This window comes from Camellia sinensis, chromosome 5 (genome assembly GCF_055761805.1).
Source record: "Camellia sinensis isolate YWXY chromosome 5, ASM5576180v1, whole genome shotgun sequence".
Classification (NCBI taxonomy): domain Eukaryota; kingdom Viridiplantae; phylum Streptophyta; class Magnoliopsida; order Ericales; family Theaceae; genus Camellia; species Camellia sinensis.
The window spans coordinates 132673223-132687132 of record NC_138965.1 but is presented as its reverse complement, the minus strand read 5'-3'; the positions used below and the strand labels follow the sequence as shown (position 1 = coordinate 132687132).

Below are 13910 nucleotides of genomic sequence, written 5' to 3'. Positions count from 1 at the left end.
AGTGAAGCGTTACAGTCACTGTGATTGAAGAGACGTTTTGACCGAACGAGTAGAGCCCGGAGTGAAGTAAGCTCGGCTGGAGAGGCTAAACGGTTTTTTAGTTCGGCTGGAAATGCTTAAAAAACTTCAGCTCGGCTGGTAAACAGGTAATCCCAATCATGCTATGCAGATGGAATTAAGGGGCAATTGAGAGGGTAATTTTTGGTAAAAATTGGGCCGAGCTATGAGATAGACTTTATGGCCTAAAGTATGAAAGACTGGGTAAAAAGGCCCAAGAGAGATAAAGTTACTCCGGCCCAAGAGAGACAAAGTTACTCCGGCCCAAGAGAGATAAAGTTACTCCGGCCCAGAAAAGATGTTAAGTTACTTCGGTCTGGACAACTTGGAGTTAGTCCGGTCTCAGAATTAGTCCGGTCATGACGTATACTGGATAGATCGGTTAGGACCTTGCTACTCGGAAGCTCGGTCCAAACACACCATGGTTCATACAAGGGAGAACCGAGATAAGGTATAACAAGAGACAGAACCGAACCAATGATAGTACGGCTTATTTTGTGGCTCGGTATAGCCGTGGGTACTTCGGTCAAATGGTAGTTCGGCCATGGCAAAAACCATCCCACTTGGTTTAAGCAGTGGGGGGGTGTAAAAGGATAAGCATTATCCTTTTGGAGTATGAATCCTAGGAGGACTCTGCATGGAAGAATAAAAGTCCTACTAGGATTGTGCCACTCGAAACCTATAAGAAGCTCACAAATATCACCTTGAAGGAGGTAACACAACACACAATTTTGCTTTCTGAACACATTGAGCTTTGTCTATTTGTCAAGTTTGCTGACTTAGGCATCGGAGAGGTTTCCGGCACACACCCGTCGGCTAGCTCACGTTTGTGTTTTCAGGTGACAAAGCGGCGTCATACGGAGGAGCACGGACTTAGTCAACAGGATTTATACGAGGAGAATTATTTCTTTCCCGTACAGTTGTCTAAAGAGACAAGCTATGTTTCCATTACATTCGAAAATCACACCAAGCATAAGAAATAAATAATAACTAATTTAATTTTTTTTTTATTAATTTCAAAATGCTTTTAACTTTTTCACTTAATTTCACCAATTTTATTACCTACAGTTACCAAAAGAACAAGTCAACATTAAGGGGAAATTGGTTATCCAAAGAGACAAGCTACGTTTCCATGACATCCAAAAATTACACTAAGCATAAGAAATAAATAATAACTATTTTTTTTTTTATTAATTTAAAAATACTTTTAACTTTTTCACTTATTTCTAAACCAATGTCTACTCGAATCTTGCTAGAAATCAAAGCTTTTAGCATTTGTTAAAGGAATAGGCTTTTCTCAAATTTAAATATGAATTTGAGAAAACTCGTGAGGTTCATCACTAGTCTCGTTTCAATGATCTGAATTGTTCACTTTGTAAAATCATCTGTGTATATCATTCATAAAAAAATTAAGCCGATAAGATAATTGGAATATTTTCATTTTATTGTGTTTGTCTTCAAAAAAATGAATGATCTATTTTAAATAACATACTTGTATTTTTTTAAGAAACAAACGCAATAAAATAAAAATATTATGATTATTAGATCGACATAAATTTTTTTCTATAGATGATATACATTCAAAATGAACGATTAAGAGCGTCAAAATGGATCCCATATTGGTAAGCCCGACGGCAAGCCCCACAAGCCCCTCACGTTTCTCTTACGTTCAACAACCTTTTGCGAAAAAGATATTGTTTGGGTGTGCAACCCCTTTAGTATATTTGTAGTCATTGGATTAAAATAAATTGGTCATCAGCATTCAATTTTTAATAGTTAAGAAAAGGTAACATTTTCAATAGGTTAACTAATATTTTTTTTTTTGTGAGATTACTTATGTGAGTTTGTGAAAATTTATGTGATTTTATGTATTTCAAAACTTTTATAAAGAACTTATTCCAATTAGTGTTAGTTACACATTTTTATGAGATCACTTACGTGAATTCATGAAAACTTAAGTTATTTTGTGTTTTTCAAAAAACTTATGAGATAACTTAAGGAAATTTATGTTAACTTACCTGTTTTTGTGAAACTATTTAAGTGGGTTTGTGCAAATTTACATAATTTTGTATTCTTCAAAACTTTTATGAAAAACTTACTCACATTTGTATTAGCTATGCATTTTTATGAGATCATTTACGTGAGTCCGTAAAAACTTATGTCACTTTGTATTTTTCAAAAATTTGATGAAATAATATACGAAAAATTTGTGTTAACTTACGCGTTTTTCTGAAATCATTTACATGAGTTTGTGAAAACTTGCGTGATTTTATATTTTTCAAAACTTTTATGTGAAACTTTCTTGAATTTGTATTAGTCATGCCTTTTTATGAAGTCACTTACGTGAGTTTAAGAAAATTTATGTAATTTTGTATTTTTTAAAAAAAATTATGAGATAATTTATGGAGAATTTGTATTAACTTACGCATCTTTTGAGATCACTTACGTGAGTTTGTAAAAATTTATGTAATTTTGTATTTTTCAAAACTTTTATGAGATAATTACTCGAATTTATGTTAATTACGTATTTTTGTAAAATCACTTACGTATTGTTTTAATTATAGGGCAAATTACACAAATAGTCTCTATAGTTTGGCACTCGTGTCACTTTGGTCCCTGACTTTTCAATTGTGACATATTTAACCCTGAATTTTGAATCTTGTCTCAAATAAGGACAATTGAAGATACCATTGTTTAATTTCAAGAGCAAAATTGTCAAATTAATAAAATATAAACTAATTTGACAAAAATAAATGTCAAAAAAATATTTTTAATTTTTTAAAAATTATTTTTATCTACCAATGATAAAATTATGTAAAATTGATAAAAATTAATAAAAATTAGATGATTACTTTTTTAAAATTAATTTTACATGGTCATCATCCAAACACATAATAAAAATTAATTTGGCAAAAAAAATAAATAAATAAATGTTTAAAAGATTTATTTATTTTACATAATTTTATTTTTAGTGGGTAGAAATAATTTTTTAAAATTTAAAAATATTTGTTTGATATTTATTTTTGTCAAATTAGTTTATATTTTATTAAATTGACGATTTTATCCTTAAAAATTCTAATAATATCTTCAGTTGTCCTTATTTGGAACAAGATTTAAAATTCATTGTCAAATATATCACAATTGAAAAGTCAAGAACTAAAGTAATACAAGTTTCAAACTATGAAGACTATTAATGTAATTCACCCTTAATTATATTACTTATAAATTAACCTGTTTTACAGCTCATCAATATATAACAATCAACACAAAAATATATAACTAAAATCAAAGCAATATATAAAAAAAGTACACATGCCTTGCACACCATATGCAAGGCACATAAGAATTGTCCAAAAAGGCTACCAATTTCAAAATACTTTCCATTAATTTTAAAATACTTTTTAAGTTTTCCACATATATTCAAATACTATTCACTTTAATCTTGACACAAACCAGTGCCCTTAGCATTTGCCAAAAATGAAACAACATAATCATCTTTCAGATAATACAAGAAAAAGACAAAAAATTATAAAGAACATGACCAATGTCAAAATACTTTTTCACCTTGTCATTTACTTCAAAATATTTTTTACTTTTTCACTTATTTAGAAAACATTCACTCCTATCTTGATATAAACCAACGTCCTTAGCATTTGCCAAAAAATGAAAAAGCATAATCATTATATAATACAACAAAAAAAAGAAAAAGAAAAAGAGAAAGTAAACGACCAAATTAATTTCGGTAGTGCTACATACACTAATTAGTGTACATACTAGTGTACCAAATAGCGTTATAATATTATTATTGACCACATTTATTATACAAGTTACAAATATCCAAAAGCATACAAATAATACAACATCATCTGTTAGTACACTAGTGTGTATATTAATTAGTACATATAGTATTATTCAATTAATTTCAAAACACTTTTTAACCTCTTCACCGATTTCAAAACAGTATTAGCTCTAATCTCTCAATACAAATTAGTGCTCTTAACAGTTGCCGAAAATAAAACACCATAATCATCTTTTAGAAAATGAAAGCAAAAGAGATGTCAACCTCCAAATCAGCTAATTTGTTTGATTGATGATAAATCTCATTCTTAAACAAAATTTAATAATCACTACATACAAGAAAGCATTCGTGCTGTTAAAAAATAAAATAAAATAAAATCATATCATATCATCTTTAGAAGGCAATAATTCACATTTGGAAGCTACCATACACTGCTACACAGTACCACAACAATTAAAAGACAATAGTAATAAAAAAGAATAGAATAGGTGACAACACAAATGGACAATAATTGACCCTTGCAATCTCAATGAACCACCATGTATTAAGAGAAGAATTTTTTTATTTTTTTAACTCCGTCGACGTTAAACCATGTCTTTCATATTTGTAAAGCAATGGATAAGAACTAAGAGACACTGCAATCTCATATGAATAAACCATATTAGGAGAAGAAACTTGATTTTATTAAACTTTGTCTATGTTAAACCATGTCTTTCGAATTGCAATTAAAAGATGCAAAAAAATAGATTTGAATAGATAAGTCACAACACAAATGTACAGTAACTAAGAGATAACACTGCAATCTCATATGGATAGCCCAAGTTAGGAGAAGAAACTTGATTTTGTTAAAACTGCCTACCTTAAACGTGTCTTTAAAGTTGCAATTAAAAGCTGTATAAAAATATATTTTCATAGGTCATAACACAAATAGACAATGATTAAAACACTGCAATTTCATATGAATAATCATATATATATTAAGAGAAGAAATTTGATTTGTTCAACTATGTGTACTGATTGAGGCAGAATTGTATAACACTAAGGCCGATAATTAAGATCTCTTAACTTTACTTGTCAAATTATAGATTTTATACATGTTTAATGCCGATCAGGTTGGATACAGTGGGAGCATAAAATGAGCAAAAATACAGAAGTTTTAGAAAAAAATGCTTCCCGCACATGCGATCCATCCATCATAGCCAAACAGAGCCTAAAGAAATCGTACGTGCAGAGACCCATTCCTGCACATGCGAAACCCTGGCCGCACATGCGGTGGCATTTCCCGCACGTGCGGCCATACCTCGAAAAACGTGCCTGATGTTTTGAATGTGGGGAAAATTGCAAAGATATAAAAAGACAGAAAAAAGCTGGATTAGGGTTCTAAAAAATTCCAAAAGAGATGCGGGCTAGGGTTTGGAAAAGGGGAATTCTCAAGCTTGAGGATCAATTTTCATAGGGGTTTCTGCTTTTTCTATCTCTTCCCACTCCTCCATGAGTGATTAGGCTTCTATTTTTAAGATTTTGATAAAACCCTAGCCAAGTAAATAGAGTTTTCTTTCGGTTTTCTTTTATGTAATAATTTGAATAGTTGTATGGTATTCAAAAAGTTTTCAAATATGTTTTCTATTATTTCTTCAAGTATTCTACTTTTTGTGATTGTTGAATGTTTTGCATGCAATGATTTTCTATTCTTTCATATTTAAGATATGAGACAAGCCATACTACAAGGGACGAGTTGTGTATCCTAGTTTAGAGCGAACGACTCGTACTACTTAAGATAATTCTTGCCTATACATCGAACATATTAATTCTTTTAATCAATGCTTCGAGCTTGTAGTTGTAGAATATTATTTGGTTCGAACCGTAACATAATTGATTTTCAAATTGAAACCTTATTTATGTAATTAGTGGTGAATTCATTAACCTAAGTTTTTCCAACAACCAATAATTCCAATTTCATTTTTAATTAATAGTTTAATCTCTTAGTTTATTTTATTTATTATTAGATTAGTGTATGAATCAATCATCTCTTCGATCAAAATTAATTTAAAAATTTAATAATTAAATTAGTTTAATTTCACATTTGTCTCTGACCATTATTCTAAGAAATTTGATACAGTTTAATATTTATTTTTGGTATATAAAACGACCAATCAAATTCCTGCAAATGGGCAATGATTAAGGCACTGCAATCTCACATGAAAAACCATATAATAAGAGAAGCAACATGATTTCGTTCAACTATGTCTACCTTAAACATGTCTTTCAAGTTGCAATTACAAGACGCCAAAAAAATAGGTCACAATACAAATGGACAATGATTAAGACACTGCAATCTCATATGAATAACCACATATTAAGAGAAGGAAAATAGTATACTCCTAAATTTTCTACCAAACAAATGACCAAATGTCTCACTTTTGATCATTTATTTGATAAAAAATAGTATCTCTAGCATTACCCTTAAGGGAATAAAATTGATTTGGTTCAACTGCGTCTACCTTGAACATGTCTTTCAAGTTGCAACTAAAAGAGGCAAAAAAATAAATAAATAAGAGAAATCCATAGGGTCACAACACAAATGGACAATAACTAAGAGATAACACTGCAATTTCATATGATGAAATCTTGATTTCGTTCAACTACGTCTACCTTAAACATGTCTTTCAAGCTACAATTAAAAGATGCAAAGAAAAAGAAGAAGAAAAAAAATGAACAAGAAAAAGAAGGAAAAAAAAAATTTGACATAGGTCACAACACAAATGGACAATAAGATACTGCAATTTCATATGAAGAACCCATATATTAGGAGGAAAAACTTGATTTGTTCAACTCCTTTTACATAAGTCATGACCTTTGGGTTCCAGTTAAAACACAAAACAGATTTTCATAGTTCACAACACAAATGGACAATAACTAAGAGATGACACTGCAATCTCATAAGAATAACCATATTAGAAGAAGAAACTTGATTATGATCAACACCTTCTACGTTAAACTATTTCTTTCAAATTTGTAACAGGTAATTAGAAGACACAAAATATAGATTTAAATAGGTCAGTCACAACCCAAATGGACAATAAACTAAGAGATGTAATCACCATAGGAGAAGACATTTGATTTTGTTTAAGTTAAAACCATTTCATTCAGATTTGTCACAAATGAATTTGGAACTAAGTGCCGGCCAGGCCATGCTTCATAGCACGAGTTCAAAAAAGCAGTCACCACATATTGGCCAAAAAAAAACACTCATAATGACAATAATAGACCACTATAAAAATCATGCCTCTTCAGGCATGATTGGCCACAAACACAACAAAGATCATCCTTAATATCTCCTCTAGGCCTAGCTTAGAATGGCATTCAAGAAAATAATCCTCCCTTTGGTTATGCTACTATTGGTGATGGGATCTAATGCGGGTGGGATCGCTATATACTGGGGTCAAAATGGAAACGAAGGCACCTTGGCGGAGACTTGTGCCACAGGTAACTATGAATTTGTGATTCTGGCTTTTCTTGCAACGTTCGGCAATGGTCGGACTCCCATGATTAACCTTGCCGGTCACTGCGATCCCTACAGCAAGGGATGCACAGGTGTAAGCTTGGACATTAAATCATGTCAATCAAAGGGAATCAAGGTGATTCTTTCGATTGGAGGAGGGGCAGGAAGTTATTCCCTTGCTTCGTCTGAGGATGCTAGGCAAGTTGCGACTTACCTCTGGAACAACTTCTTAGGGGGACAGTCCTCGACCCGCCCGCTTGGTGCGGCCGTTCTAGACGGAATCGACTTTGATATTGAAGGAGGAACAAGCCAACACTGGGATGAGCTTGCCAGGTACCTTGCTGGATACAGCAAACAAGGTAAGAAGGTTTACTTAACCGCCGCTCCCCAGTGCCCATTCCCGGATGCTTGGGTCGGAGGTGCACTTAAGACCGGGCTTTTTGATTACGTTTGGGTTCAATTCTACAACAACCCTCCTTGCCAATACACCTCCGGGAGTATTGGCAATCTTGAAGATGCATGGAAGCAATGGACCTCGGCAATTCCCGCTACAAAGATTCTATTAGGACTGCCTGCTGCTCCGGATGCAGCTGGAAGTGGCTTCATTCCCGTCACTGATCTCACTTCTAAAGTCCTTCCGGCTATTAAGGGTTCTGCTAAGTATGGGGGTGTGATGCTGTGGTCCAAGTACTATGATGATCAGACCGGTTACAGTTCTTCCATTAAAAGCCATGTCTAAAGATGTTCTGTACCACTATGTGAATGGTCTTTATAGCTTTCATATGTATCCTCCTTATATACATTACATGTTGCAGCCAATATAAAGTGATTATTGATACTTTTGTCTTCCTCTTCTTTTTCCTTTATACCTCCTTTATATTACTAAAACACACACACACACACACACACACACACACACACACATATATATATATATAGAGAGAGAGAGAGAGCTTTTTAAATATACAAGTAAAGAGTATTTCGAAAGTTGGTGTGACAAGAAATTTTAATGAAGAAACCTCTGTGCTCTGGAAAATCAAAACTAATACATGGCAATACCCGTCAAAGGGTAATGACACTTAGGAGTTTGCTATTCTGTGATCATAACATAACATGCTAGTGGTTGTGGTTCTTATCTGAAAAACATTTCTCGAATCTAAACTGGGGTTGCTGATAGACACAATCACATTCGAATATGCACTCTATCCTATATATAGTTCCAAACTCCATATGTTGTTTAACTTCAAGTAGCAACTGATTCATACACAGATATGAGAATTCATTTACAAATACAAACAGATCCTCCTTTTTTTAGTAATCTAGGTAACCAGACAAGCTGGATCGTTGACAGATGGAAATTGATCATATTTTCATTAATTTGGTGAAAAAACAGGCTCTGCTTCGAGGCAGAACAGCTTAAGCTACTACAAGGCAGAAGGGAAAAATACTATTCCTTTCCACAAATAAACAAACAACTCCAAAATTGAACTAAGAAACAAGAATTGATACACAAAGATATATTTATGTAATAATATAAAATTTAATATATTAACTCCTAGTTAATCCCTTAATTGAAGGGCAACTGGATGTAGAATATACCCCGATCATAAAACCAATCAGAGGCAGAGTTTATGAAACCTAGCAATGAATTGAATCCAAATAGCCGCCAAACAGAAGAAAAAAAAAAAAAATTTTTAAGAATTCCCCAACCAAAGAAAACAAAATAAAATTACCCTCATAAAAACTGCAGGAGGATTATTTATAAATCTTGACAAGCGTCATCATCCTCAACCATGAGTGTTAAAAGCTTCCCAGAGCAAATCTTGAGCCTGGAGAGCCGCGGCCCTGAGCGTCTTGATTGTCTGCACATTAGCCTCAAAGAAGGACAAACTCCGATAAGGCAAGTTGTGCTTCTTGCAAAGCTCTCTCACCACAGGCGAAACCTTCCTCAAGTGGCACCGAGGCAACCGGGGAAACAAATGATGCTCGAGCTGAAATTGCAATCCACCATGGAACCAATCCATCCAAGACGAGCACGAAATGTCAATCGTCCCACTCGTTTGTTTCTCAAACCAATCATTGCCCTTAGGCGATCCCACATAAACATTAGCCGAAAAATGGTTCAAACAGAACTGAATATGTTGAATTGAGGTAACCGAAAAGCTAGCAAGCACGAATAAAACCCGTTCCGTCCAATTGGGTAAGCACGAAACCAATAAGGGAAACCAAGTCCAGAACACAAGAATTCCCAATATGTTTAGAGCTCTATCGGGTACTCTTCTCTTGGACAACAACAACAAGAATGTCTGCAAAAACAGGTTAACCCTCGCAACGCACATCACGGGATAAAATGTGAAGTGTTGATAGCAAACTAGGAACCTAGAGACGGGATCAAATGTGAGTTCTCTACCATAAAATCGCGAAGTAATGGAATGGAATAGCTTGGAAGAGACGGCGAAGAAGGGTAAATGTTGAAGATCAGGATCATAATCAAGACTATTACAAGCAATGTGGTGGGCATTATGGGTCCATTTCCACCAAGCAATGCTGATCCCAGTGAGACAATTCCCAGATAAAATTTGTGCTAATTTGTTGAACCCTTTAGTTGTCATCATATTATAATGCCCAGAATCATGACCTAGATATGAAATTTGAACCCAAGCAAATCCCAACAATGCACCAGAACCCATATGAACCCAGAAAGAATTGGAACACAAAACACCACAAATACACGAAACAAACAACATCGCAACAAAACAAAGAGAGTAAATCACAACATGCTCTTTCTTATCGAACATACCGGCTTTCGAAAACTCCGAAGCGAGTCTCCGATAATCTTTAGACACCTCAGAGACCTCGAAATCTCTGAGATAGTACCCAGTGAAGAATTTATCAAGGTATTGCCAAGCGGAGCCGGGATGGAAAGCGATGAACGCATCGGTGGCGTCTTGGCCGGAGAGATTGAGGAGAGGGATATCGCCACCAGGGTGTTGTTTAGCCCAATCCGTCACATTGTAGACCTTGCCTTGGATTGAGATCCACAAGTCAGTAGGCTTGTTGTGTTTCTTCAAATCTTCTTCAGAAATGTACTTCTTTTCATCAGCCATTTTTTTTCTTTTTTTGGTTTTTGGTGGTTGTATAGGAGAGAATTGGAAAAAATCAAATCACAGCAATGGAGGAATCAACAACAACCCCTGGAGAAGGGGGTGTTTTTGCTATGATTTGATTTTTGGTCTTTGGGTTTTTGTTGTTTTTGATTTTGGAATTCTGGGTTTGAATTTGCAGATCTAGAAAGAAAAAGAGTGTATATATATATATATATATAGAGAGAGAGAGAGAGAGAGAGAGAGAGAGAGAGAGAGAGAGAGAGAGAGAGATTTGTGTGTTGAAGCGGGTTGGGCGGAGGGGTGCCCACTACAATACAAGGCATGAGAGGTGGTTTTCTCGTGATAGCCTGGAACACGTTGGGTAATGATTATTGTCACAAGCGGCTGACAAGTTTCTTTACGATATTTGAATTTTTTTGAAAAACAATTTCGTTTTACAATCCCGCTACGAACCTCAGTAGAAGGTGACCCTAGCTCTGGTTTGTTTTCATAGGTGGGATAGAAAAAATTAATAGTGAGAGGATTAATAATAAAAGGATTAAGTAAACTTATATTTATTTTGATGATAGTTGTTAATGTAGGAATTGTTAAATTATTTTTATATAAAATAATAAAATAAATAAAAAAATATAAAAAATTAAACATTAATATTTATAAAAAAATTTCCAATATATAACAAATAAAAAAAATAAAATAATTTCTAATCCCCTCACTATTTTTCTGATACCATCTCCCCAACCTCCATCTATATCACTTCTATCATCCTAATCGCTTCCCTAACTCTACAAACAAACACAACATTAAATAACACACCCACCATCCTAATTTCCTCCCATCTACTTAACCCAAAACAAACGAGCCCCTAGACCCCTAATGACGTGGCAGATGAAGTGACAGTTGATGTAGAGTATGGATGTATATTAAGGGTAGGTAACAGTTTATTCGAACCGCTCAAACCGCCCAACCCGTATATAAATGGATGGTTTCGCAAACATAATGCGGGCGGATGCAGTTTGAAATATGACAAATTTGCGGGTTGCGGACGGGTCGCGGGTTAAACCCGAAACTCACAAAAATCGCCCGCACTTTTATTATTATTATTATTATTATTATTATTTATATACCAACTTTATAACTGTAATAGGAGCACCATTATGTTCTCTGTGATACTAGGATCCTTATTTTTAACTATTTCTCAGCTTTCTTAATACTGTAGAATTATCAAGTCCTAAACTTGGTTTCTTATATGATTTTCATTGGTAACTCATTCACTTTTTCCTAATAAAATTTTCCTTCTAGTGGTCGATGGAGCTTCTAGTTTGATTATTGATTACTGAACTAGCAATTCTAATTGAGTACAACCTTTAATGCATTGATATACATTTTTTAATACATTGATATACATTTTTTCATGGCAAAAATGCTAGTGTAGGGTCTCTTTGTTTTAGATATTTTCATTTAATGCATTGATATTCAATTTTTATTTGTAAACTCGTCAGAAAATTATTGTCAAATGATCACAAATATATGAAATGAATCTGATGTCTAAATTCGATGGGAAAAAAAAACTCAAAAATTAATTTTTAAAGAAAAAAGTGTAAATTGCAAACCATCCGCAATCGCCCGCACATCTACAAACCCTATCTGCACAAACCGCAAACCGCACTATGGGCGGTTGCGGGTTGACTTTGCCCCAAACCGCATAGATGCGGGTGGGTCAAAACCGAACCGCAAACCGCACAAAATCGATCCGCGAGCACTCCTAGTGTATACGTAGCTATGAGATAAAAAACAAAAAAACAAAACAAAAAAACAAAACAAAAGATATAGTGGGAACCTCCAAAACCTGTCTCCACCATCTTCCCTCGTCTGTTCTCACCTGTTGTCGCCATCCTCCTCCTCCACCATAGCTCTCCGCCGTTGACGACGGCTATAGCTCACCAAGAACTCTGGTTGTCCTCTGTCTGTCTTTTTGTATCTTCAGTTGTATCTCTGTCCGTCGCTCTTATCAATCTTCGGCTGCGTGTCTGTGTCTCCCTCGTCTGTCCGCAGCTCCTCTGTCGCTCTCTATCTTCAGCTATGTCTCTGTCTCGCACGTAATCTGGATCGGTGGTTTATGAGGTAAAAAATCAATTTCATTAACTTCCTATAAAAAATTAGTTCCATATTAAGTGAAAAAACAAATCTGAAATTTGAATAGGGCCTTCACATATGATTAATTTGAAATTTGAATATATGGAGTTCACATATGGCCTTCACATATGCTAATTCTATATACGGAGTTTGTATATATTCTGATATGGAGTTTAATATGAGTTTGTATATATATATGTGGGAGCCGAATATTAGGGGATGCAAAGAGGCTGAATATAATACACTTAGATAATCAGGATATATATTATATTCGACCTCGTCTTGTACGATCTAGAAGTCGAACATCCTAATCAGCTATAGAACCAGTTCAGGGAGGAGCCGAGTGGGAATTGGTTTATGACAAAAGGAGCCGAATGAACAACTACACAGTGGATTAAAAGTGGGCTCGACCTTGAGGCCCAAAAGCGAATATAAATAAAGGAACATCAGCCAAACAAAGGTATGTGAGAGATAACCCCAAGAAACTTGAGACATAAGCAAACGTGAGACGTATACTAACTTGTCCGTTAGAGTGCTAATTCCGGCAGCCCCGACCGGAGTGTTAATCCTTTTTCAGGTGACAATCAGAGGAACAGAAACGTCCTTCAGGATCCAAGAGTATTTCCAAACCACTCTTCCACAATTGGCGTCGTCTATGGGAATACTCAAATACATCCATGGCGGGTGTAATGGAAGATCCTCCATAGTCGTTGATGAAACTACACCAAGAGACGACCTCACACCAAGCAACATGCTAGGACTGGAGATTATCGCCACGCGACGTGCCTTGAACTTTGACTTAGTAGCTCAGACATCACCCTCAACTTCAATGCATGAGACAATACAGACGATTATGGATCAGGCAAAGTAAAATGAACAGCGGCTGGAGAACGTGCTAGCTGAGAATGAGCGCCTGCGCTAGGATTTGGCCTTAGAGGTGGTGAAGTCTCAACAAGCCGCATGCCAAGACCGGGGTTGACCTTCGGGAAAGAATGATGGTCGCCGACGTTGACTTCAGAAACGTAATAGTGATAGTGATTCAGACTCACCATCCCCGGAGCCCAGAAAGAAAGGGCGTGTTGATGTATCCAACTCGTCTAAGGGAAATCTATATGCACGACATAGACGAAGGAAAAGAAATGATTCGGATGAGGAAGATAAACACGACCCATTCGTGCGACGAATTACCAGGGCTGTGCTACCCAAGAAGTTCAAGGCACCGTCGTTCACCCTCTACGACGAAAAATCAAACCCCACTGATCACATTCGTCATTACAAGCAAGCAATGACGCTCCATGCTGACGACGAAGCC

At 35.1% G+C, this 13910-nt stretch overlaps 2 protein-coding genes across 2 annotated transcripts; one reads left to right on the top strand and one right to left on the bottom strand.

The window, feature by feature from the left end:
* The first annotated feature begins 7167 nt into the window (after positions 1-7167).
* On the top strand, positions 7168-10551 carry LOC114268564 (hevamine-A-like). Its single transcript, XM_082869818.1, has one exon. It carries the CDS (start codon positions 7213-7215, stop codon positions 8095-8097), a length of 885 nt encoding a protein of 294 aa, XP_082725944.1. The 5' UTR covers positions 7168-7212; the 3' UTR covers positions 8098-10551.
* On the bottom strand, positions 8861-10465 carry LOC114268563 (delta(8)-fatty-acid desaturase). The gene has a single exon (XM_028209743.2). The coding sequence runs from the start codon at positions 10463-10465 to the stop codon at positions 9146-9148; it is 1320 nt and encodes a 439-aa protein (XP_028065544.2). The 3' UTR covers positions 8861-9145.
* Positions 10552-13910: the final 3359 nt, after the last annotated feature.